Source organism: Aythya ferina, assembly GCF_964211825.1.
Source record: "Aythya ferina genome assembly, chromosome: 4".
NCBI lineage: Eukaryota > Metazoa > Chordata > Aves > Anseriformes > Anatidae > Aythya > Aythya ferina.
In genome coordinates, this window is record NC_140300.1 from 11,063,544 (window position 1) to 11,089,074 (window position 25,531).

The 25,531-nt window shown below is 38.8% G+C and overlaps 1 protein-coding gene across 1 annotated transcript; it reads right to left on the reverse strand.

The window, feature by feature from the left end:
- Window positions 1–1,220: 1,220 nt before the first annotated feature.
- Window positions 1,221–25,172, reverse strand: HTRA3 (HtrA serine peptidase 3). Its single transcript, XM_084517169.1, has 9 exons — window positions 24,348–25,172; window positions 16,463–16,562; window positions 14,470–14,692; window positions 13,596–13,790; window positions 10,910–10,942; window positions 10,142–10,256; window positions 4,851–4,899; window positions 3,143–3,238; window positions 1,221–2,190 (listed from the first exon to the last, which is right to left on the reverse strand). Exons 1-9 carry the CDS (start codon window positions 24,769–24,771, stop codon window positions 2,025–2,027), a joined length of 1,401 nt encoding a protein of 466 aa, XP_084373295.1. The 5' UTR covers window positions 24,772–25,172; the 3' UTR covers window positions 1,221–2,024.
- Between the last annotated feature and the right edge of the window lie 359 nt (window positions 25,173–25,531).

Genomic DNA, 25,531 nt, shown 5'->3' on the forward strand with positions numbered 1-25,531 from the left:
AAGGCTTCTGTTACAAGAAGCACCACAGAAATGGCTAATCACTCAGTTGATCTTACCACATACTCGGTCAAAAATTTGAAAAATTAATAACTGTTGGAAATATTTAAACTTGTCTAATATTAATAAGTGGATACAAACAGTCCAATATCCTTCATGAACTAGAATACGGTAGTCCTAACATGGTACACACTTATGTATAGGCTTGAATTTAGCTGTGACAGTATCCTACATGCCACAGTTATCTTAAATTCAACATACTTATGTTTTTTTGCGAGCTTAGATGCAAATTTTGTAACTCATGGGAATGTAGTTAATCCCCCTGAACAGTGAATACTCTACAGATATAACTAAGACACATTTGTTGACAGGGTCTACAGCTCACATTTTAGTGACAACATGGGTGTCATGCCATTACCAAAGACATAGGCAATAATGAGAAGGAAGAAAAAACACATTCACTTTCAGGATTAATATGACCCATTTTTCAACTGTATAGTTGCAGTCACAGATAGCCAGTGTGTAACAAGACTTCTCTTTTCCACATGCTTGCCATCATACGACCACAAAGGCACAAGAATTGTCACAAGTTAGTTGGTATAGCCCACATGTCTAGAGTTGACGGCTACCTAAAGAGGAGCTTCTAGTTGCCCCAAGGATTTTGCTTTGATTAAAAAATGTCTTAAAGGCACAAGTAATCTAAATAGAAGTCTAGAAACCACAGCTAGATGTATAAAATGCTCCAGATAAAAACTTGCTGTCTCTCTTTGGTAATGGTAGCAATATTCACTAAGAAAGAAGATAAGTATCCTAAACCTCAAAATGAGATCAGGATTTAGCTTTCAGAAATTTCTGTGCTGTATTTATTACACATATATCTCACACACTCTAGCTGGAGCTTAGTAGTGCTTCCTTTCTGCTTCTTGTCACGTATTTGCAGAATAGAGCATAACAGGAACCCAGCTAGATAGTCTCTAAATTACATCAAAGCATGATTCATAAATATGGGAAAAAAATAGCGTAAATAAATGACTTGTGTACAAAGCATTTCTAAACATAGCCTAAATACGGGCTGAATAATTATACCATAGGATTGCAAAGGGGTTTCAGAGCATCAGGACCCAATTTTCCGCAAGAAAATTTTGGCTTGAGAGAGTCTATTCCAGTCTGATAGAATAGGGAAGGTAGAAAACACTTGTTTAAAAAGAGGTTTACACCAACACTTTATTTGTGTAAACTTTAATCTCCTTACAGTAGAAACTTACACAGTACAAGCCAAAAGTAGTATAACAATTTTACAGCAAAGCTTACCAGTAAAATGCAAAACTAATTTGTATCATTTTTTTAAAAAAAACTGTGCACTTTCTCAAACTTAACTTTGTTCAGCACATTGTTTTGATTTATATAAGGCATTAATTCTATAAGAATCATTTACTATATTCCAAAATCGCATGACCTAGGTGTAACACTCTATAGCCTGATACCATTTTTGTTCCTTTCGATATTTACAGATTTAATCTACCTGCATTGACATGTAGCATACAAGCACTAAGAACAAATACAAGCTTTGCCAATAGTAGTTTCACATTGAAAAAGTTATATATAAAAAAAGCTCAATTGCAATAGCTTGGTTCTGCTGCAGCTATGACTGTAATTTAAGAATAATTTACCCCTTTGGTGTGTTTTCTAGCTTCCAGTTGTATTTTCATCTTTCAGAACAAAGAATTAAACCTACTCTGAAATCTCCTCAAACTGGAAGTAGGCCCCGTTTCCACTGGCTACCCAAAACTTACTTTCCTCCTCCCCAACCCCAGAACCTGTGTCTTAAATTGCTTTGAAAGTCAAACCTGCAATACGTGGCATAATTGAATTTATTCTAGCTACTATGTACAGAAATGGTTCAGGCAATTAAGTTAGTCCACCTTGTCATTAGTCAACAGGAAGTACAATTACTGTAGCTGTAAAGGAGGTATCTAGTGTTCCAGAATAAGTGAGTTTAATTATGGTGGGAGCTTCCTCAATTCTATTTACATGACAATTTCAGGCTCAATGTTAAATAACAAGTCATCATTTCCTCTTCGGACTTCAAGTAGTAGAGGTGATTCATTCATCACAGCCTCTTGCAGGTCACTGGAAGTCATCAAAGGACGCCCATTGACTTTAACAATAATATCTCCATCTTGGATCCCTCCTCTGCAAAGACAGAAGAAACAGACAATAAGTATGCCTTGCCTTCTGTGTAGAGAAGTACCAAAACTCACCACCTCTATGGCTGATGTAATGAATTTTTGTGTGTTTTAGTTTCCACTGAAAGGGAATTTCACCCTTCTGACTGGAACAGAATAAACTGTAGTACTGCTAAATGCAGTTTATCTTACAATATTTCATTGAGGATTTTCTTCTAAAACAGAAAACAGCTAAAGTAGTCTAGTTTTCTTTGTCTTCATCAAAACTACAGCAGAGGAGAAATAGAAAAGACTTTTAGCCAAGACTTCCTGACTCCATCCATTTACAAGAATATGTTTTTATCTCTAGAGTGTCAGGCATTGGAAATCGAACACTATCAAAATTTCAAGAAAAGCAGTGATGTACCAACTGAACAATAGGCAAATTATTTTTCTCTTGCTGTTCAAAGATAGGCCACAATAGCCACTTTTATTGGCTTTTGCATCTTTTTAATCATTCCTGAAATAATTTATAGAAATGCTATTTATTTTCCAGCTTTTCTGTAAAATAGTCTTTTCCTCTAAGATAAAGCATTGTCTCAGACAATAGCTCAGACAGTATCTTATGTGAGTGCTATCCTGTTTCCTGTTTAAACTAAGTCCAAGTTTCTATTTATAAATATTCAACATACTTTCCAAACACAACTTTGGTTCATTAAATGAAGGGTGTTATTTAAATTTGCACACTATTCAATACTGCCTGGTGTCATTTAGAATAGTTCTGATATCAAAATATTTCATTGCAGTAGAATCTTAGCACATTTTTTTTTCTTTTTAAACCCACACAGGCACTATTTTAAATTGTTTAAACAGAAATCAAGACTGATATAATGATGTACTTGAATATGAATAGGAATACTACCTACTAATATCTATTTGGAAATTTGTTTATGGTGAAGAGAATAATGTGCTCTACATACCTATGAGAAGGTGAGTTTGGAACAACCTCGTGTACGTAAATTCCACTTCTGACATCAGGAAAATCAGCATTATTGTGTTTCAATTCTTCCACCAAGCTAAAAAGAACACAATTATATAGCATTTGAATCCACTACAAAAGCAGCAGCACTCAAAAATTCATATATAACCTCAAATTTATTTATTCTCAAATGTTTGTGACTAAAACTGAATGCAGCACAGAAATAGTAGCACTGTGTCCTACGCACTACAGAGGCAAAAGACATTTCTGCCCTAAAGAGCTAACACGGGCAACGATGCAGAAATTTGCTAATGTTTTTGCGTTTTTACATTTTAAAAGATAGTCTAAATCCATAGAACAACATAGCTTTTGACAACTTCAGTTGTCATGTAGGAGATTAGAACTGTGAGTTTTCCAGGGAAACTTCATCTTCCTCAAATTTTCTCACATATAAAATGGGTTGTGCTCGTCTTTTTAAAGAAAGAAGACAGGAACCAGCTGCAAAATAGAGGCATTAAAAACATTCTCTAATTTCTGAGATGATGACATTATTTCAGCTTTGTGTACTGTGTAGGTTAAAACCCACTTCCAGAAACAGAGAATTTTTTAATTAATGATGGATTTCTCTGCTGTCAGTCATGAAAACCCTCAGATTGAAAGAAAGCTCAAATGGCTGCACAGAGCTTCACTTTGTTTTATTTTTTATTAAGGAAGCAAACATAATTACATGACTAAAGCAAACACATGGAGTGAAATAGCCTTTTCCTGAAAATAGGCCTGGAGACATCTTACACTGGTTCATTAGACAACTCAAAGCCAGTAAAATCTCACATTGTGTTCATGTCATAGCTACACAGAGAAACATTCTGAGTTCCTCTTTATTGGTGGCAGTCCAGTGATGTTAATGCCATTCCACTGATTTGTTCCAGCTGAGGATCTGACTCTTTGGGGAGGATTGCAAGAGTGTAACTCAATAAATAAAGATGGCTTTACTACAACCCCAGCTGGAAATTGTCTTGTTTAATTTTTTAGTCTACTGCCACTTTGGAAACGTGCCTACTGCTGAGAAAGAACAAAAGTGTAAGAACCCTCATTTGTAATCCCAGGACATGTCCGAATAACAGCAAGACACAAAGCAGTACGAGAAAGAAAAAAATTAAAAAAAAAAAAAAAAAAAAAAAAATGGAGGAAGGTGTCCATATCCTGCTTTTGTTAACATGTAAGCATAGTTTTGAATTTTAGCAACTACTTTCTTCCCAGTTAGTGGTTAGACATAAAATCTCATATCATATAGCCTCTACTGGCACTGAAAAATACATCAACAAACCCTCAGGCAGCTAATCTGCTACTGGCACTCAGAGTCACCTGAATGCAGCAGCTTGTTTAAATAACCTGGTGTCACTCCAGACAACCTTGTCAAGAAGGAAAGGAAGTATTCAAGCCCTCCCTAATTTCCCTCAGCTTCCAATAAGTCATTTACCATTATCAGTATTTAGAGGACAGCTTTTTCAAGTCTGAGAACACACATTTCACCAATACAATTAAATTATTAACAGACTTCCAAGAAGCTAACTGTGTAATCCACACACTTCTCGATTCTCTGGAGACTTATGGCAAAAGCTGAATGGTGAAGTTCTGAAACACAACTGGACGTATCTTGCCACACATGCTATGCACAGTCATACAGACTACCTTTCCAAGATACTTACGCAGGTGTTATTGTCAGCATTCGGATGCCAATGAAACGCTTCTTGCTATCTGAAAATAACATAAAAAATATTGAAAAATTCAGACAAATACTGCAAAAAATAACTATTTTTTCCCCTAAAGTACTTGTCAATTAAAACAGGAAGTATCATAAATCTAAAAACGAGTCATACACATCTACGCTGAGGTCATCTTTCGCTTAACCTTGGTATATGGAATGACAATCCTGCTCTCTGCCAGTAAGTATGAGAGAAACTCATTTATGCTTTCTAAGAGTTTTCCTTCAGGAAATTTAGGAAAAAATCAGTGATTTAGTATCATACTACTTCAGTGAATAGATTTCATAACCAACTACCATTTCATCTGAAACTGGTCAAAACAATTTAATCATATAGTATCCTCATTAAAATTGTAGAAATGGGATTTAAAGAAAGGAAAATTTCCACCTTTCAGAGAAAAGACAGCCTTATAAAGACACAACTGAAAGGTTCACGAGTTCTACTCCAAAGAATGAAAAGTAAGTTAAAAAAAAATAACAAAATGACACCATAGACCTTACCCAGGACTCTACAGAATTTTAAATGGTACAAATTCACTCCTTCAGGAACAGCACCAAATTTCTGTATCTGCCTTTTAGCAGTCATGATATTGCACAGCTGTTTTGTGAACAAATGCAGTCTGATGACTTCCTGAAGTGAGTGCTTCAGTAGTTAGTTATCTCCGGTATGAAACAGTATTTCCCCTTACTTGTTCCAGCATAACTACTCCACAATTTCTTTGAGCTTCTCTATATTCTCATGTGAGGAAAAAGATTGAAGAGGAGATGTAGAGCCTCCTCTAACTCTTATTCTTTCCAAGAAAAATAGTCCCAAGTAAAAGAATTAGTCCTAAATATTAAGCATGTCCAATATTCCCATTAATGTCAGTGAAAATGTTGAGTACTAAAACATGGAATTTACGACACTCTGGACAGTCATATCTGTAACCGTCATCTCTGCTTTTCCTTGAAATGTTCTGTCTCTTGTATTTTATTGTATTAGTGAAACTAATGAGATCACAATCAGCTTTAGTGTAAGTATCGCAAAGATGTCCTATTACTCAAAACTGAAGTCTCATAAGCCTTGGGCACAGCCATGAACTAGCACGCTCACAGTGCTTCACAAGCATACACAGCATATACAAATACTTAAATGTCCACTCTAAAAAAAATAAAATAAAATAAAATAAAATAAAATAAAATAAAATAAAATAAAATAAAAAATAAACATGGTAACTCCGATACCTGACAAACAATTCCCCCCCCTTTTCTGCAATGTGGACAGTTAAGTGATGAAATTGTCATCCTTAGACTTCCTTAGACCACATAGATGACAAATTTTCTGGGGACAGTTTACTGTCTGTATTGAACACTTTGCTGTCACTCATTGCCTATGAAATGCAGAATACGAACAATAAGCTATGAGGCATAAGTTATTTAAGCTGCAGAATCTAGATTCCTCCCCTTCCCAATCACTGTCATTTTGTAAACCAAAATGTGTTAGGTAAGAAAGGTAAAGAAAGCTTCAAGCCTTTTGTTTTGTACAAGTCCATCCAATTTAAGCCAAGTCAAAAGTCTTACACTAAGTTTTCATGAACAACAAGTAAAATTGTCTTTTTTTTCTTTTTTTTTTTTTAGAAATATCAACAGAGACTGAATGGGCACAGACAACCAGTTGTACTGTCTTATCATCCCAAGGGGCCTTGTGATGGGTCAGGATTGAGTCACATTGGCAAAACAGTATGCAGCACCTGGAACTACCCGTCATATATTTCCTCTGCAAATAAAAAGACTCAAAACCTATCATTTTGTCAATTTGTGCAATCACGAGGCAGAAGAAGAAAAATAACTGAGAGAACTGGAATAAAGGGAGGTCATACATTTAATAAGCACATCACCAGGGTTAAGTCCCAGCAGAGGTTAAAAGAAGGTTAATATATTACAACAGTCAGTTTGAACAATTGTGAAATCACTGCAGCGTTGAGTTTTAGCAGAGCATGGCAGAAGGAGAGATTCAAATCACATTTAGTTTTTGTGGACACCTGGTGAGCTTGAACACTGATTCCAGTGGTACAAAGTCAAGTAAACCAGCCTCAGCCATCAGCTTAAAATTAAATCTGTTTTGTGTTAATGGAAAGTGACAAGCAGCTGACATCAAGTATCTAGATTCAGTTCGTTATTTAAGGAGCTTTCTGTTGCACAGTAAGGAAAGTATTTATTTTACTATTAAACTGTTTTTAATTGATGCTTATAACAATATACATAGATTGTATATAGATATACAATCTATATAGATTGTATATAGATATACAAAGCAGCTCGATAAACAGAGGCTGAAGACAGAAATGTTTATAAACTGACAAAAATAACCAATAAATTTAAATTAAGGAGTCAGTCACTCAGACTCTTCATGGACATGAACATCTGTCACATGAGCAGTTAATATCAGTGGGTCCAGGATATCACCACGATGTGACTGTAGGAACAAAACCTGCACTCTTTATTCAAATGGCAAACAAAATTCCCACTTCTACACTTAGATCTTGCAGGTTGCATGAGCAGTCCTGAAAGCATTTACAAAAGATATTCCACAGCCAAAAAGAAATCAGGAAATATAACTCCAAACTATAATGCTGAATTATGTGTAGTGTATCTTCAATATAAACTGCAGAGCTTAATTAATTCAGTAGGAAGAAATTCCTGTTGGACACTAGCAAAAGGCACTGAAGTAAAAAAATAAAAAATATATAATAAATCAGTGGATGCCAAAATATATAGACTGATTTCCACATGTAAAAACACAACACATGGTTAAAATTGAGACATAGATGGAAACACTTAATTTCATCCACCTGTTTAGGAATTCATAACTATGGAAGTAGGTTGACATTATGACTTGAATTCAAAATTAGCAAAGTTCCAGACCTTTCAAGCAGTAAGCATGATCTGTACAAAGCACGGTATGTTTTTGGTAAAAATACATTAGAAATTATTTTGTATGGACCATACAATATATTTGGTAACAAAGAATGTTTAGATAATTAATTCAAATGCCATTCTCTTCTACTTCCCCTCTGCCCTGTACTTAGGTAGACTATATATTTGTATATTTCCAGGTATATAATGGATGAGACTTCGAGAATTTATGCCTTCTACATGAAACTGGCAGTTAACTGATCAACTGAGATTTAAAAGACTCAAATCAGACTTATTTAATAATACCCTGAATATCTCCTATAGGCCAAAGTGAATCTGAAAAGATTCTGAAGAAAGAGATGTTTCCGCTGGGAATTTTATCATCTTCAGGCAATATGATATTTACAGCAAGATGGTAATACCCTTAAATTTATTTCTATGACCTAATTGTACCATAAGGGTGGATCCCACTGAAACTACTGAAATGTAACTGGAGCAAAATAAAGCATGATAAAAACATCCCAAAAATCTTGCTTACATAAATTCTTTATGACAAGAAATAACGTCTATAAAACAAAAATTAAAACTATTAACAAATGTCTAAAAAATGCAAACTAAATCTCAGACATTATGAAAATATCTGCTAGAAGTTCTCCTCCTCTGTGCATCAAGGGCTCTAAATGCATGAAGTGAAAGTACAAGGTCCTTCAATAAGTAACAAATAAAAAATTTGTAAAAATTGCCTGTGCCAAGAGCATATGTCAGACAGTGAAGCTTGCTGATGTTAAGAGTTAATGTGAATCCTTTTCTTTTCATCACAGGGTAAATAGAAGGATCAAAAATAATGAGTGTCACGTGCCAACTAAGCTTAAATCTTTCGCTATTTTTTTTTAGGGGTCCATAGGCAGCACCATCTCCAGGTCCTCTAGCTGGGCCTAGCAGGTTCACCACTTTGGAGAAGCAAAGGTGCCTGAGGGTGCCTAAGGAAACAAGAGGGCTTGTTTCAGTGGTGGCATATCCAGCCTTCACCTTCCATACAGTGACCAAGAATTTGCTGGCAGGTGGTAGGCTTTCAGCCTCAATAGCCTGCAGGGTACACCATCACTCTGCCTTGTCTTGGAGCAAGCAGTTTGATTCTGCAGGGCAGCATCACCAACAGTATAGGCTGCTTCTGTCAGAAGGCAACAGAAATGGAACAGCTGGTAAACTGAGTAAAGAAACTTTTTTTTTTTTGACTTGTTGACTGAAGTAAAATTAAGACAGCTACCTTGAAATGCACTTTTCAGTACATAGTTAGTACCTATTTTCATCATTTTTTTCCAAATCAACAAGGGAAAGCAACCTGATTTGGGGAAAGTAGCAAAGCTTGAATGAAGGAAACCCAGTCAGAATAGTGATGGTCTCAAATATATAGGCAGATGCATAACTTTGAATTCTCTAATGGAAGTTTCTGAATTAAAAGTGTCTGACAGAACATAGAAGACAGCAGTGCAGGGAAGCAGTTCTGGCATCAGAAACTGGATGAACTGAGGAGGATGAGATTAAAATCAAAAAGATTCAAGAAAAGCAACAGCCAGCAGTCGTGAAGCAAGATGAGTAGGGTGTGGACAGATAAGTTGGCAAACGAGAGAAAAGAAAGTTTGGCCTGGATGAAGTATTGCTAGATCAACTTTGGCTGTGTAGCACATACTATGACACCTACTAGTACAGTGTTAGACATGAGGCACATATGAAAACCCCAGAGCAATGCAGTCGCTGATATATTTAGAAGTATATGTTCTTTGGTTCTGAGATATTTTTTTCCTCTCCTGTGAACTAGCACGTAGTTGTTCTTCCCCATGGGTCTGAGGATCTATCGCAATATTCAGTTACGTAGCACAGACATAGATGACCAGGACAAAAGAAAGATCAACCACAGATAATGTGCACACTACAAACCGTTGTTGGATAATTGTTTTATGAGTTTGCTCCTTATTGTCCACAGTACATCTTAATCTCCTTTTTGCTTGGACAATGTGAAAGAGGAGAAGAAGACTTGCTGAGTCACCATCTGGTCTCAAGATCATTTGAGACTGTCATGACTCATTTGTGACCACAGAGCTCCTTTTTCCAGATTTACACAGGTAATACCTACTCTTTGGGGCTGTTAATAATAAAGCAACACTCTCTCTTCTATGAAGAAGTCTTCTATTTTCAAGTTCAAGGTGTTCTATATGGTAAAATAATGCTACTTCTTTCAGCAGTAGGATCCAAGACCTGAGCCTTTTTGCATTTCACCCAAACTTCAGGTTAGGATAATAACTGGAAGATAACATCATCACTGTATCTTGCAGACCTTACCTTTATTTTGTTTGTCAAGTGACTCTGTAAGGAACTGAGTGATGCGATCTGATGGAATAGCAAAGGAAATTCCAGCTGTAACCTTCAAGGTGTTAATTCCAATCACTTCACCATCCTGTTGGGAGACAGCACTCAATTAATGTGCTCCTAAGTGACAGGATTCAGCTCACAACCTAGCCTTTCATTTTAAAGTCTGGTGTAAGTGATTGTAGAGTGTTGTAATCACTCAAGAAATAAACATTACTTCTAAGGGAGGATCTGGGCTCTGATTCACAATCCCTCTCACATTTAACTGTGATGGCCAGAGAGATTACAGTACAGTTTGTTCATCCAAGGTACATCCAACCACTCATCAAGATTTCCTCTCTGCTGAGCAGGCAGCAGAGTCACAACTATCATTACAGCCAGAATTCACTGACCTACAAAATCAGGGTTGGTTTTAAGTAATCTATTTTAAAAGCAGTTGTGTAGATTGAGCAAGTCCCATCTTTGCCTTGTCCCCCAGGTTTCAGAGCATGAAAGAAAATAACTGCTCCTACCAGAACCCATTTTCCTCATTGCTGTGTATAATTTCCTGTACCCAACAATGGAATGTTTCTCAAAGATGTATGAACTGAAGCTCAATTGGTGTTGCTTGTATTAGCTTCAGGTTATCTGCCCACCATTAGGCTGGATGGCTGGAAGATGGTATAGTCTATGAACCATTACAAAGAAATATTCTCCAACTTATTTCAAACTAGTTCTTAAAGACAAGTCACCTGGACTTACCAGATTAACTAGAGGTCCTCCAGAGTTGCCATACTGTAAAAATGACATAAGGGAACAATAAATATGTGCTCCACCGTAGGAAACGAAGATTGCATTTCAAGTAGTATTTTGTTTGTAAGCAATTGAAAGAGAACAAGGCATTTCTTAGGCAGCAATGAAGGATGTAATCTTCTGTGATCAGTATTGCAAGTAGGTTTTACACTACCTGCTCACACCTCTTATGATGATTATTATTATTTTTTCTTTTCAATAACCGGAATTAAGCTAGGAGCAGCAATTTAAAACTCAAAATAGTTCTGCCTTAAATTTAAAGAAGAATCACTAAATCGCTAATTAAAAATGGGTATTTCAATTATTCTAAACACTGTTAGAACAAGGTTTTGAAATAAGTAATTGCTGGTTACAGTTATATTTCAAGGAGGTACATTCAACATATGCATCATTTTTAAGTAGTTTTATTCATCACTTTGGTTTGTAGCACTGTCAATCTCTCATTCTCCACTGGAAGAGAACGCAGTGCTTTCGAAGTTTAATCACCTATGAGGTAGGTTCTACATAAGGACTGATTTAGCCACAGAGATGCACTCCCCTCTAGGGAGAGCATATAGCAGCTCTGAAAAATCTGGAATGACCTAATACTTAATGTCCTTCAAAGGAAACATCCAACAGGACTACAGGAAGTGGGAGTTGGAGAATTTCCTTGTCCATCTTCATGTTGGCTCAACAAGTTCATTTTTGAGCAAGGCCAGACTTTTCAAGTAGGTCTACTGAACAGCCAAAAGCAGCAACTTACCACTCAAAATAAACAAAAGCTAAGTGATGCATGACAGCAACGTGAGCCATATAAACTGTTTACACTTAGATAGCACTGAGCAAACCTTATAGATTCTCAGAACAGTAAAACAGACATTAACGTTTTAAAATAAGCTTCAAAGTTCACGTTTAAACAAAGAGATCAGTTTCTTACAATGTATCTTTTCAGTGATCAGAGGTTACACGCTTACTTTTTTTTGGTCTCACTGACTCAAAAGAACTGAGACTGATTTTTCAGACTTGCTCAGCCTACCATCTTTGATCCACTTGTCCTCTGCTTGAAGGATCTGCTCAGTGAAAGAACTGTAGCACATGCAATATAGCTCCATTTAGGAACTTACGGTCCTGTTTTCTCCTGCTCCTGCTGTCCTAGCATTTCTCAGAAGGCAGCTGCATGCACATTCCTACAGTAACATCTTGGCTAAGCCACAGGAATGCTCTGACTAGACCAGCACTCAAACTCCTCCCATTCTCAGGAGAAAACTAGTGCATTAGCTAAGTACACAGCATCCCTATGCCAGGGACTATCTTCATGTTTTGTGGTCTCCGATGGCAACTTACACGTTGTCATTTTCCTTACCTACTCTACTATCAGTATTCCATTTGCTCTAGTATTATCTGATGTACTGTTATCCTTGTGTAAACTTGTCCACTAGCTTTTGAGTGCAGTGAATGCCTAACTATATGCAAGGAAACAGTCTGATCTTGAGGAATGTTCACAGGCGTGAAGTCAAGAATCCCATGTTCTAATTTTGCCTCTGCCACCAAATCAGTGTGTGCTTCCAAGTAAAACATTTTGCATAAGTTTTCCTATCTTCTTTTTACAACTGAAGAAACTAATTCTAATTACATGTCTTAGGACCTTCAGCTTCTGAATCGTACAAAGCCTTTTTCAAAAAGTTCATTTTTATGTCATATCTTAGCACAAAAGTGTAGTTAACCTTGTTTTTTTCATAAAATTTCTCTCAATAGCTCTGTGATGATACATATTTGTCAGGAGCTTTGCATGTGTAAATGAGTCATAATGCTTAGTGTTTATGTGAAATTTGGTATCGAGGTCCAGCAAATAAATGCTGAAAGTATTTTTCTTTTAATGTATAACAGATTTAAGCTGTAAAACCTCAGATATGCGTGCAGTGCTCTTTTTAGAATCACTACAAGTTATATACACACCCAAGGACTTCACTAAAGCACTTTGGATCTCTCCAAGCTGAAGCTCTGAAGGAGTATTATTTTCGTGTTTTTCTATACAACAGGCAACACTAGGGGGCTTTAACTCTGTACAGTATTTCAAAGTTTAATTTCTTTTACATCTAGACTCTTATTTGAATTATGTGATGCTCAAAGGGAAAACAAAACAGGAAGACACCCTCCCTCCCCCCATTTCTCCTTAAAGAAAAACAACAGAAAAACCTTTTCCTTAAGTTCTTACCTTGGTGTTCTCACATTAAATTCAAGCAGATGCTATCAACTTGACTGCTCCATCTGGTTCTAATGGATGGAGATGAAAGAAACTTTGGCTCTATTCTACAGTATGCTGGGCCAGACCAGCTGAACAAGCACAGAGAGAAATGTGTTGATTTACTGTGGGTCTATATAATCATGTCTTACTGCACGAGATCTACAGAGTGAGACGGGTCTGTCATATGTAACATCTTCATGGATAAACTCAGAGAGGTCCGTTTTATTTAACATCCCTTTTATGACATTAATGCCTGAGTGCAGCTAACAGACAGTGCATAGTCTTATAAAAATAAGTGCCTATCACTGATTTCAAACACAGGGTTCATTTGGTGGATTTATCTGTTAAAAAGGGAGGGATTTAAAAGTCCCAGGACTGTGAAGCCCAGTTTCTCTTGTACCTAGTACTTACATTGATAATAGCATCTGTCTGAATGTAATCCATATCAGAGTCCCGCAAGCCAAGTTCTTTGCCATCTCGCTGAGCAGTGCTGACAATACCTGTTGTCACAGTGTTCTGTAAGGCAAAAGGGCTTCCAATTGCCACCACAAATTCTCCTGGTCTCAGATCAGCAGAATGACCCAGTAACAATACTGGCAATTTTTTCTTAAATAAAACACAGAAAGAAACAGCCATTAGTTTATATTGATAGTAACTTGCTTAGAAAGATAAACTAGCATGAACTTCGGAACACATACTTTCCATTACATTAATGTAACTCACTAGCATATGCCCAAAACTTACATCAGATACCATTAGTATACTGCATGGCATTACTGCCTTAAACTGTCTTCAGAAACTAACTGCTAGCAGCAGTAATTCCAGAAAAATGTTAACAAGATTCTGAACCAGATTTCCCCATTTTCCAGCAGATTTTTACCTCCTCCTCCTGGAAACAGCATACAAACCAGCTGTAGATCAGCCTGCCACTCCCCCTGCATTACCTGCCAGAGCATGTACTGGCACTAAGCTAGAATGATTAACTAAGATGCCCTGTGTCTTCAGGTAAGGACAGCAGAATCTGGCCACATACTAGCTGAACTATATTTCCCCCATATATTAAAAAAAAAAAAAAAAAGCAGTTTGTAGTACAGAAGACAAGGTAATTTAATTCTAAGGTGGGAAATTTTTTTCAGGCCAATAGAAAATGTTTGTTTAGTACATTGTTGTCTCCAGATATATTCCCAAGGAATCCCTAAGCATATACGCCAGTCAATATGTCTGCACTAAATGAAATTGAGATAAAGTTACCAAATTAATTCATCAAGGTCTTTATGCTACTAACCTTAGGGTGAATCTTTATTGTTGCAATGTCAGATTTTTTGTCAATGTCTCTGATAGTTGCTTCATAGGTGTCTCCATTCTGTAGCTGCACTTTCAACTGTTGTCTCCCTGATATAGCGTTGGTACTTGACACCACGTGGGCATTAGTCACAATTAAACCAGAATCAGACATAATAAACCCTGATCCACTGGAAAGTGGGACATTTCGACCAAAGAGGGGGTGCCTGTGCAAGAAGCAAGTAATTGTAATTCATAAGGGAAACATAATGTAGAGATGATTATGTCAGAAATCATTTACCATCTTTCAGCCAATAACAAAGCATTTGATCACGGATGTTATAACCCTTACCAAAACAAACAACAACCCCACAAAACAAACAAACAAAAAATACATTGATGGAGAAAGCATCTCTTGCAGACTGATTGTAGTCAGCCAGGGAGATAGAAACTGAGCTTTTTGGATAGCTGGCATGGTCCTTTTCCTTTGGTTTCTAATCCTATAGGTTTCCTTGCAGAGAGGCTAGGTAACAAAAATGGAAGGAGAAGGAGCCCGTCTGACCCACTAATTGCTGCTTCCATATGGGAAGAAAATGATGACAGAAAATAGTAAGGCTAACAAATGGACTGATCCTCTAATGGGAAAAAGCTGACCAGGGACAAAGAAGAACCTTGCAGCTGGACAGAGGAGCAAAGGAAGAGATGACTTCTCAGGGAATCATGAAACACAAGTGTAGAAAGACAGGAAAAAAAATATGTCTGGAGACTGAAAGGACTAGGAACACAAAAGACAAAAGAAATGAAAAACACTAACAGTGGGTAAGATTTGGTGGAGAATGACATTTGTTGCAATATAGACAGTTAAGACTTTATAAACTGTTTAGAGTACTGTGACTTTTCTCTGTGAACAATTGACGTTATGACCTTAAATTTGTTAGGGGAACGGAAAATGTGGCAGAAGATGAGAAAAGGTCCACAAATTCTTCCTTCTTCCAAGATGTGGTCCGTATTAGGAAATTGTTTGAAAATTCTGGGCTATTCAGCAGTAAAGAATTGGAATCAATCCCAGGCAGAAGGCAGTGCTACAATTAGCACCCAGCAGGCTGCTGGACAAACATTTACTTATAGGGAAAGAACAAACAATCTTGACTACATATAGAATGCAAACATCTCAAACACATTCAATTTTAATGTTCTCTCATTAGACCAGTAAGACTATGTGCATAAAGCAAGGTCTCAGAAAATCTGATTATCTTGATTTTGCATAATAAAAAAGCCTGTAAAAATATCTCCTGGGTAGAGAGATATTCAGGTAATGGAACATCTGTAATATTTGCAGTAACTTGTTCTGACAGCTGGTTGGCTTGAACACTCAACATCAAACCTGGCTCCTCAGCTTCAGTAACACTGAATATCGGTATGTCTTGGTCAGCAAATTTAGATCATTTTTCCCCAACAGAAATCATTTATGTGTTTAGATAGGTTATATAGAGATGGTCAACAGGGCTCTTACTGTTCTCCCTGACAAATAAAACCAGCTGACATTATGTCTCACTGAAAGTGGAATAAACACCAAGGTGCTATGTTTTTTCAGCTTATTTCTGGACTTTTTTTTTTTTTTTTAAATTCTGGAGATATTAAACATAATTTAATAAACAGCACATCTTAGTTAAGGCTGAAGAGACATCCAAAGATGAAATAGACTTATTTTTTATGTAAAGTACTTAAAAGACTCTAAAACCAATATAGTAGATCTACTAAACAGGAGCAAAACACATAATGGGAATTGTATTATTCATGTGATACCTCAATTTCACAACCTTTGTATCAACCTTCTCTGAATAAATGGGTCTTCTGTAATGTTTCAGATTCTTTTGGGAATATCAAGAACTCACAAGTTAGCACACAATTCAACTTGGTTGCAAACAGAGGAAAAGGAAAATCTTTAGACCTTCATTAAACAATGCAATTACATATCAAAGAATTAGAAGAATTACCTGAGGAAAAGTTCAATGTGCACAACTGCAGGTGCAATCTTTTCCACCACATCTGCTATGAAGTTGAATTTATATCTTGGGCTGCTGGACTGTAGGTGACCTATACTAGCAGAAAGAATTGGATATGTTAATAAGACAATACCCTTTTTACTAAGTAGGTGAGATGAAGGAGAGGCTCTACATTATAATTTCTAAATGACATCAAATCATCAGAAGCAATGCTTTTGTGCCACCATGATTTTCTCTATGTTCAGCTCATACTGAAGAATGACCTCACAGTAGTAGGTCTTGTACTCCAAGTCAACACCTGGTCTTCAGGAGTACTAGATTTGCTTATTTCTAGATGACATAACATAGTAATGGCTACAGATAAAGATTCTGTCTTTCTAAAGTATACACTTCTTTCTTCAGATGCCCTTTACCCAAGTCTTTAAAAGGAAAGGGGGCCTGGGGAATCACCCAAAAAGGAAAGATACACAGAAAAGAAGGAGAGAAGTTTGATAAACAGATCTCGCACATTTTGGTATGCTGCATAGTTCTTAATTTAAAGGTCACTTGCACCAATCCATATCTACATATGTATTACTGACCATGAAACCTTTGTATTCAAGTTGTTTATGAGTCATGAGATTACAGCACCATGGAGTTTAACCTATTTACAAAAAAAAAGACATCTCACTGATCTACCCTGTTCTTTGAATTAATTCCTAAGATTAATTAACTAGCTGTCATAGTTAACATAGTCTTTCAGAATTCTTTCACAATAAACTGTTAAAGGACCTACAAAGTCAGAAAGTGAGACTCTTTTCATTACCACAATATGTAGAGACTTGTAGCAAAGAAGGGAACTTTGGAATTGACACACCACCAGTATGAAGGAAGAAAGCATTAAAGAAACCAGATCAACAAAATTAGGCATTTCTCCATAGAAGTCCATGCGTTCTTTTTCCTGTTACTGGACATGGGATTTACTTTTGAGGGTAAAGAAACCATGCTTACATTTACAAGCTAAATTTATATGGTACGGTATAAACAGACAGAACAACTTGGCAAGAGCAGATTCAGGCTATTATTTCTATGTACATTCTCACGCACTCTGAAAAATCCTTCCATCCAATTGAATATACTTCTTTCAGTATTTGGTTTAAAAGAAACACTGCAAACAGGAATCACAGAGGCAGACACATGTAAGCACAATACACTTATTTATTTTGCTTTCTGGGGCACTGAAGATTGATCTTACCTTCAGCTCACAAGCAGCTTGCCAGATTACGCAGTATATCCTTTGAAGTCTACTAACATGACTTTAAATGGTTGCACACACAGCAGTGTACACTGACAAGATATAATATTATCATCACATTTATTATAATAGAAATGGCTACACATCTATGAAAATCAGTTGGCTAGACCCTCAGCTGATGAGCTATCAGAAAAGTGGGGGGTAAAGCATTGTGAAAAGCTTTTTTCAGTCGGTGTACATCAGTGAAGTGATGTACTATGTGAGTCAGGGCAACTACAATGCTTTGTATCTATTGAGTGCTGAACTGTTCCACTCGTGCCAAATTGTCACAGTGCTGCACTCTGCCAAAAGCAGAGGAGGAAGCCTGCCAAAGAACTCATCTTCACACCACTCCTGACCCACCACCACGCAATCATCATGGGTGGCAGTGGCTTTCCAGGTACCATTTGGGGTAAGCAGAAAGATAAAATCTGAACGAAACAGTGGATTAATGTAAATATTGAAAGAGTGGAAGAAAATAGCATGCAGTAAAAGAGAAGAGAGTAAAACTGAAGCAAATCTCGTCTTTCCACAGTATACTGAAAGCATTTCTCAGTCTGAGCAAAGTCCAGAAGCTTGGTGCTGGGGTCAGAAACCATGACCACTCAGATGTGAAGGTGAATCCAAACCTGCCTTCCTTGGAGGAAGGGGAAATTTCAAACAAAGAAGGATCAAGAATAGCAGACATGCAAACTTTTTCTTCGAAGTCTAGCTGAAGATCTCCTGGCCTGATGAGAGATGAGCTGTTCTTATTAGTTTCTGGTGGGGGCTAAATACTGCCAATCTTGAGATGCCTGCATAGAAACTGACTTTTCTTGAATCATTTTCTGCAAGCTGGGAGTGACAAGAAGCTTTAGCCACATTAGATGGCATCCAAGGAAGCTCAAACTGTGGACCAGGAAGAAGTAACTGGCAACTAATACTTGGTCTCAGATGTATAGACTGATTTAAGGGAACTAAAATGTTGGTTATTACTAATCAATAACAGCGTGCTGCACAGTTGTTAAGCCACTGATTTTCATCAGAACTTTTCAATCTGCTTTAAAAGGCAGGTATTGCAGCCTGAGAAACAGAATGGGGAATGAATATACAGCATTGTCTAAGCTGTATAAAGTCATCCTCAAAGAAGTGTCACAGCTGGAGTAATAGAATCAGGGTTTTATGTCAGACCTTCAATCTATCCTTTAATTTGCATTAGGTGGTAAGGACTAGCTACTGTTTTTACTAAAACATAAAACTAATCACATCTTATTCCTTCCTCTCCCCCGCCAGACATTCTTGCTGTCTCTCAGTTTCATGCAGCTCTCAGACCTCTGCTGGACTGAGAATGTAAAAGCTCCACGTTTACAGCAGCTTCAGGGCTTTTGACCTATTGACCTAATGAGATTTGCTGCATATTTTTTTAAAGGTCTCTTAATAGCATCCACTCTTCTCCATGTTATTGCTGCATGTTCAAGATCATCTCACATCAGTCAAAGCTAATTTATCTTGGCAAGAAGGCGTAATATGATGCAAGTAACTCTCTGCAGAACAGCCAAGACATGAAAAGTGTTGTGAGCAGGTTGTACCTGAAACAAAAACAAACTTATATTATCAAAGTCTTTAGCTCTCTGCATCTTTCTTAATCAAAATAGCTAGATTTTTTTTTTCCAATCCATACCCACAAATCAACCAGATTCAGCAGATCTGAAGTATCATCCTACCATTTAAATCAAGTCATTAAATCTTGAAAAGCTTTCAGGCACCTCCCATGGAGAATTCAAATTCCAGACTTGGGTATAAGTGTATGAACTGAAGTTAAAGATGTTCAGTCTAGTCTGTTAAATTTGATCTTGCGTTTCCAGCTCTATGGGCTCCAACTACTACGGATTTACATCCAATTGGCTAAAGCTAAGTGACAATCAGGTAAGAGCCCATTATTATCAGCTGAAGATTTGGATAGTAGCATTATCTACAGCCTATGAGTTCATTTAATAGCTTTATATCTATTTTCTTGCAGAGGCAATAGACCCCCTCCAACCACATTAGCACTGCTGTAAATCAGGAACAACTCCAACAAATTTGTGGAGTTAGCTAGTATGAAAAGAACTGAAAAAAAAATAATTAGTAGAAATAAATTGTCATTATCCCACTGAAGACAATAAAACTTGAACTGTTTACAGTTGAAGAAGACTGAAAATTTCTGAATATCTGCCAACTTATTCCCTGTGGAATCAAACCAAATTGTATTCAACGCCTTCTTAAAGATGATACATTTTATCAAAATCCACAAATTTATATTCATTAGGAATTAGTGAGCCTGGGAAACCCATTCTTTTGAGGCTGTTCTGCCATTACCCTTCCAAAACCAGCGTCAGAAAGGATCTGTATGTTCAGCAAAATTATTATGTCTAAGGGAGGACTGCAACCTGGCAGATCTGATCACCAGGGATAAACACTGTCCCTACTACGCTTTCATGGCAAGAAATGAAAGACAAATAAAAGATTATAATGTCTCTGCTTAAAAAACAGAAACATCTGCTGGAAACATAGGTTCATGGGCAGCTTTTCTGATGAATTCAGCATTAAGATCAAGTTGCATAGCTGTGCACTGACCATAAAGCCTTGGTGGGTTTAATGCCACTTTATGGTTCAGGCAGCTTGCTTATACAGTGGATGTCTACTGTGCACAGATGAAAACAATTTGGTGAACCAACACCAAAGTGGCTTTCCTGTGCAGTACAGCAGTCACAACAGCCAGACAAAGATTGGCACATGCCTTCCAGCACAGACACCTAACCACCTCATCACTGACTTCAGAGGCTTGTTATTCCTTCTTCCCAAGTGACTCTCATGATGAGACATGAGAACATCTCTTTCCTGACAAATATCTTTTATGAAAACAGTGAAGTGCTACACTCTGAATATATACCAAACATTGTACTATGTTCATCCTCACCTGCAGGAACTAAACCCAAACTCAGACATAAAGAAAACAATCAGTAAAGGAATGTGACTAGAGTTTATTTCCAGCTAATACCCCGCAATGCATTTCCCTAAATACAGCTGGAGGCGGGTGTAAAGTTCTGATGACAATAATACCATTAGGAGACCTCAGTATCTCTTACTGGGCCAGTTTTTCAGAAATGCAAGTAATGATGTCCTCAGTTATTCCTCTGCATCTTCAAGGTTACACTCTTACACAATCCAAATGCCCTAGGCAGAACTGTGTGCAATGACCTGCTCAAACTTTAACTGTATTTTCAAGTGTTTCTTTTCAGGAGTGAAACTTCTAGACTCCTCGCTTGCAAAGATTTGACTGACATGGGTAATGTTTTATATCATGACTGCTTTCTGACAGTGACTTCAGTTATGACTTCAATTCACAATGCAGAGGGCAGAGTTTCTCAGGCAGAACCCTGCAAAAGATCAGTATTAAGGCCAATGGGTCTTGTTTCCTGGAATTTATTGAATTTATTTCCTCAAAGGTTTTCTATTTTTTTTCTTGTTGCACTGATGAAACAACACCTTTTTTTTTTAAATTCCTTTTTTTTTTTCCCCTTTGCTTCTGCATCCTAGGAGAGAAAACCCAAATTGTTTGACATATGACCTGCCTTCCAAGAAACCATTAGCAAAATAACATTGCAGAGAATTATTAACTGTACCGAGCATGTCGTATTGAGAGCTGATAAACAACCCTCTGTGCAAGAAAAAAAATCTGACATAATTTGGCAATAAATCACAGGTGACCTAATGAATACTTTGCGTGAGGAGTGTGACATTAAAACTTCCATTTGCTACAGTGGTAAACAGAGCTCTGTAAGAATGGGTCTTTGACTACAGAGGTTGTCTTCTATCAATGTTTATGCCATTACTTACACACTAGCATATACTGCTTTGTCTTTGTGACAGAACGTGACAAAAGGCAGGTAAAAGCTAGCTGTTTCAGAAGGCTACCATATCATAAGGTACCTTGTGTTGAACAAGGAAAAAACAAACACACAATTATATGTAGTATATAGTTCAAATATGTCCATAAGTTCTGCATACAATTTCCATTGGTGTCTTCAGTAAGTTCATGGGTTTGCTCAGATGCATAAGGCTGATTGCATGAATAACCATTTCAGCACACAGGCAGACTGAAGAAAACCCATAACAGAGTTCCTGCATCTCCATGCAGTACCCACCACCTTGCAGTTCCCTGCATCTAAAACTCTCAATGTAGCATGGTGTTCTTCAAGCTAATACAGGTCCTTAATAAGGAAAAAACAAAATTTAAGGTTTGTAAGCTTTGGAAATATCACTTGCTTTGTCATTCTAGACACCTTTCTCCCTTTCTGCACCTACTACTCCTTTTTTAATGCATTCATTCACCAGATTTCTGTCACCATGAAACTACGGCTAAATTTTTTTAGCCTACCTTGGTTTATCACAACGAGCATCTAACTTAGCATCAAGGTAAGAAACTACAAATGGGCAGAAGCAGAAGTTTCAAGAGCTGCTCTCCAAGTCATTGCATGTTCTGAAAACAACCTAATTCATGCTATGTAAGGCTACCATTATCTAAGATTGTTTTAATGTATGTATGGTTAAGTAAAATTGGATTTACTTTGTAACTAGTTTAGGTCTCCAACCTCTGAGTCATCTGAGGCCAGATTGCTTTCATGAACAGGGAAAATAGAGAAACTCAACAGCAGTTTTAAACTGTCGATTTTCTTCTAAAGCCTCTCATTACAGCCATTGCATGTTATTGTTAAAAAAAAAAAAAAAAAGAAAAAAAAGAAAAAACACAAAACATAATTGAGTTCTATTCCTGGCTCAACCACCAACTCAGTTTGACCTTGGGCAAGACACTTGGTTTCTTTGAGCTTCAGTTTGTGCAGCTGTAGAATTGAATAAAAAAATTAAAACTTCACAGAGAACCAGATGCTTCATCTAAGCTGTGGTTTACTGGGACAAAAAATAAAGCCAAAATAAAGCGAACATTAAAATAGTTGCTTGGAAAAAAAAAATAAATCATACCTCTACCTTACTGCTCTGAATTCCTAAGCCTATTAAACAGTAGACTCAGGAGGATTCCTTAAAGAAAATGTCATGTGTACCAAGCCCCAAGCACTCTGTAAGCCTAAGTTGCAGGCTAGCTCACCCATTCTGGTTAAACATTCTTGTTATTTTGAGTGGATCAGTTCCAACCAAATATTAGGAGTACTAAAGCTAACGGATGCTTGTGAGAAAATGAATAGACAAACAGAAGTTTCTGATTGCTAAACACTGGAGAGACTGATTATCACAGCTCCAACTAGCAGTGGAGCAGTTTTTGGCTCTGACAAGCCAAGAAGTAACTTCAGGAATATCATTTTACCCCCTCCCTCTTTCTGCCTCCCTTTGCTTTCTCAGAAAAGTGGGATATATGAAAGCCCTCCTATTCACAGAAAGGTTTTAAAAGGCCAACAACGGTTGGCCTTTTCCCTCTAACTCCTCCCAATAGCTTTTAGAAAGTTTGCTATCTAACGGTTGGTGGTTCACCTGACATGGATGCCCTAATACATGACTTAAAACCCCACTATGCATATGAGTTTTCTTTCTAGGAACGGTATTAGAAAGCTAGTAGAAGCACACCCTTAAAAATAACATACAAGGAAGTATGGAAAAAGAAACTAGCAATGTTAACCCTTATATAAAGTGACCAATTTTAGTAACAAGAAACAAAACAGAACTCCAACATAGGTGATTACTAAGCTTTCTGATGTTATAGCCTGAAGTTACTGCTGATTATTACAATATCCTAGGTCAAGCAAAGGCCTTGGTATGTTATTGCAAAACAGAAGACTGCTTGATATCGTGAGTGTCATCATTTTAAACCACAAGGAAGGTTTACAGGCATCCTTTCCCCTTTAAACTCCGTAAGACTCCAGCTGTAAAACATCTTGTGAGAAGAAAATAAAAGACTATGTTTAGATGTTTTATGTACTACCTGGTGCTTTTTTTTTGCACTGTCTGAGATACACTACTTTAGCAGGCACTTTGTTGCCAGGATACCTGTCAGGTGAATCAAAGCAACCTCTGATAACATTCCCAGGGACAATCCCAGAGCAGAGTCATTTCCAGCTCTGCACTCTGTGCAGGACATGGCACCATGGTTTTTCAGCACAGCTCACAAAGGCAATGCCATTGAGAAGCATCAATAATGAGCACCAAGCCTATGAAGTAAACGTGATGCTGGCAATATCAGAGCAAGATTGTAGCATGGACAGTGTGCCTTGAAAAGGGGTGACTGACCTGATTGCCTAATGCCTGTGGTCACTGCCACACGACAAACCGTGCTTGTCTCATGCTCAGCAGCATGCACAGCATTGAGGTGCCTGTGGCCATGCTGCCACGGGGCAACCTTCCTAATGCTCTAAGCCCACCCAGAGGATACAGGAAGGGGATTTGATCCCTTCCGAGAGGACCTGAGCACCCAAAAACCCCTACACCACACCACAGTGAATGCTGACAGCAGGACGAGCCGCCTTGCCCCTGGGAAGCCTCGAAGCCCTCCTGCAGCCCCCAGCCCCTCACTATGGCCTGTCAAGCAGCACTCCCCACACCACCCACCCCAGGCAGACCCCGCCATGCTCCTACCCGATTCACAGGCTCCCTTCTGAACCTGGGCGACAGCGGGCAGACCGTGCTGCAGTGCCTTGCGGCTCACCGCCTTCAGCTGGCAGACGTTGTCGTAGGTGCGGCCGTCGCTGCCACACACCTGGGCGCTGAGCTTGCACTGGCAGACCCCCTTGGCGAAGCGCTTGCCCATGGGGTAGCGGCAGTCCAGGCTGTCCCCGCAGGGGGGATCCTCTTTGCGGCCACACGAGTCTCCCTCGCCCGCGGCGCAGATGAGGCAGCAGTTGCAGCGGTCGGGGACGTAGCCGCTGGGGCAGCTGGGGCTCGGGCACTTGGAGACATCGCAGCGGGTCGGGCACTTGGCTCGGGACGCCGGGAGCTCGGCGGAGCCTCGGCTGCAGCCGAGGGAGAGCAGGAGCAAGGGGCTGAGCAGAGACACCCGCATCCTCGGCGGCGGAGAAGGGGTGCGAGCTCTGCCCGACCCGAGGGGAAGGAAAAAGGAGGAGGAGGAGAGAGGGAAAAAGTGCAGTCGCGGTGCAGTGAGGGAAGGGAAAGTCGGGCTTGGTGCACACACGGGTGGGAAAGTCCTGATTCCCCCGAGGAGGAGCGAAAAGCGGAGAGGAGGAGGAGGCTGCGGGATGAAGACCAGCTCCGTCCTTATGAGGCGCGGCGCCCAGCTGCTCCCCGGCACTAGCTGGCAGCGCTGAGGCGCCCAGCCATGGCCAAGCCGCCGCGCAAGGGGGCCGGGGGAAGCAGTGAGGACAAGCAGGACCGAGAGGAGCAAGGGGGGTTTTATGGGGGACGTGCCCCGGGCCGCCGCCGCCTCCAGCGGCAGCCGCCGGAGCTCGGTGGCCGCCAGGCCCCACCCCGGCCGGGGAGGGACGGCTCCCGGCGGGCGGGCGGAGCGGGGAAGGCTCACTCCCCTCAGTTTGGCTCATGCTGCTCTCCTACTGGGAAATCACCGGCCAAAAGGGGGAAAGGGTGAGGGGGATCCCGGCTGTAGCGAGCCGGGTAGTGAGAGGGACACAGCTGGACGTTCTGCCAGATGATCACTTGTATGGCGTGACAGCAAGTTGTCCAGGACATCTTCCCCCAACGAAGGGCATCCGTGGGGCTCTCCATTGTAACTTACCTCAACAGAAGATTTGGTAGCTTCTGTATAATATAATATTAATGGGAAGTATTGCCGAAGGCCTAATCCTTGG

What these genes read in the sequence shown, in the direction of transcription:
- HTRA3 (XM_084517169.1), bottom strand. Translation starts at nt 24,771, where the DNA reads ATGCGGGTGTCTCTGCTCAGCCCCTTGCTCCTGCTCTCCCTCGGCTGC. An exon ending in GAAGGGAGCCTGTGAATCGG is followed by an intron (nt 16,563 to 24,347) that starts GTAGGAGCATGG and finishes CTGCTAGTATAG; the next exon opens with GTCACCTACAGTCCAGCAGC. An exon ending in ATGCTGACAATAACACCTGC is followed by an intron (nt 3,239 to 4,850) that starts GTAAGTATCTTG and finishes TGTTCTTTTTAG; the next exon opens with CTTGGTGGAAGAATTGAAAC.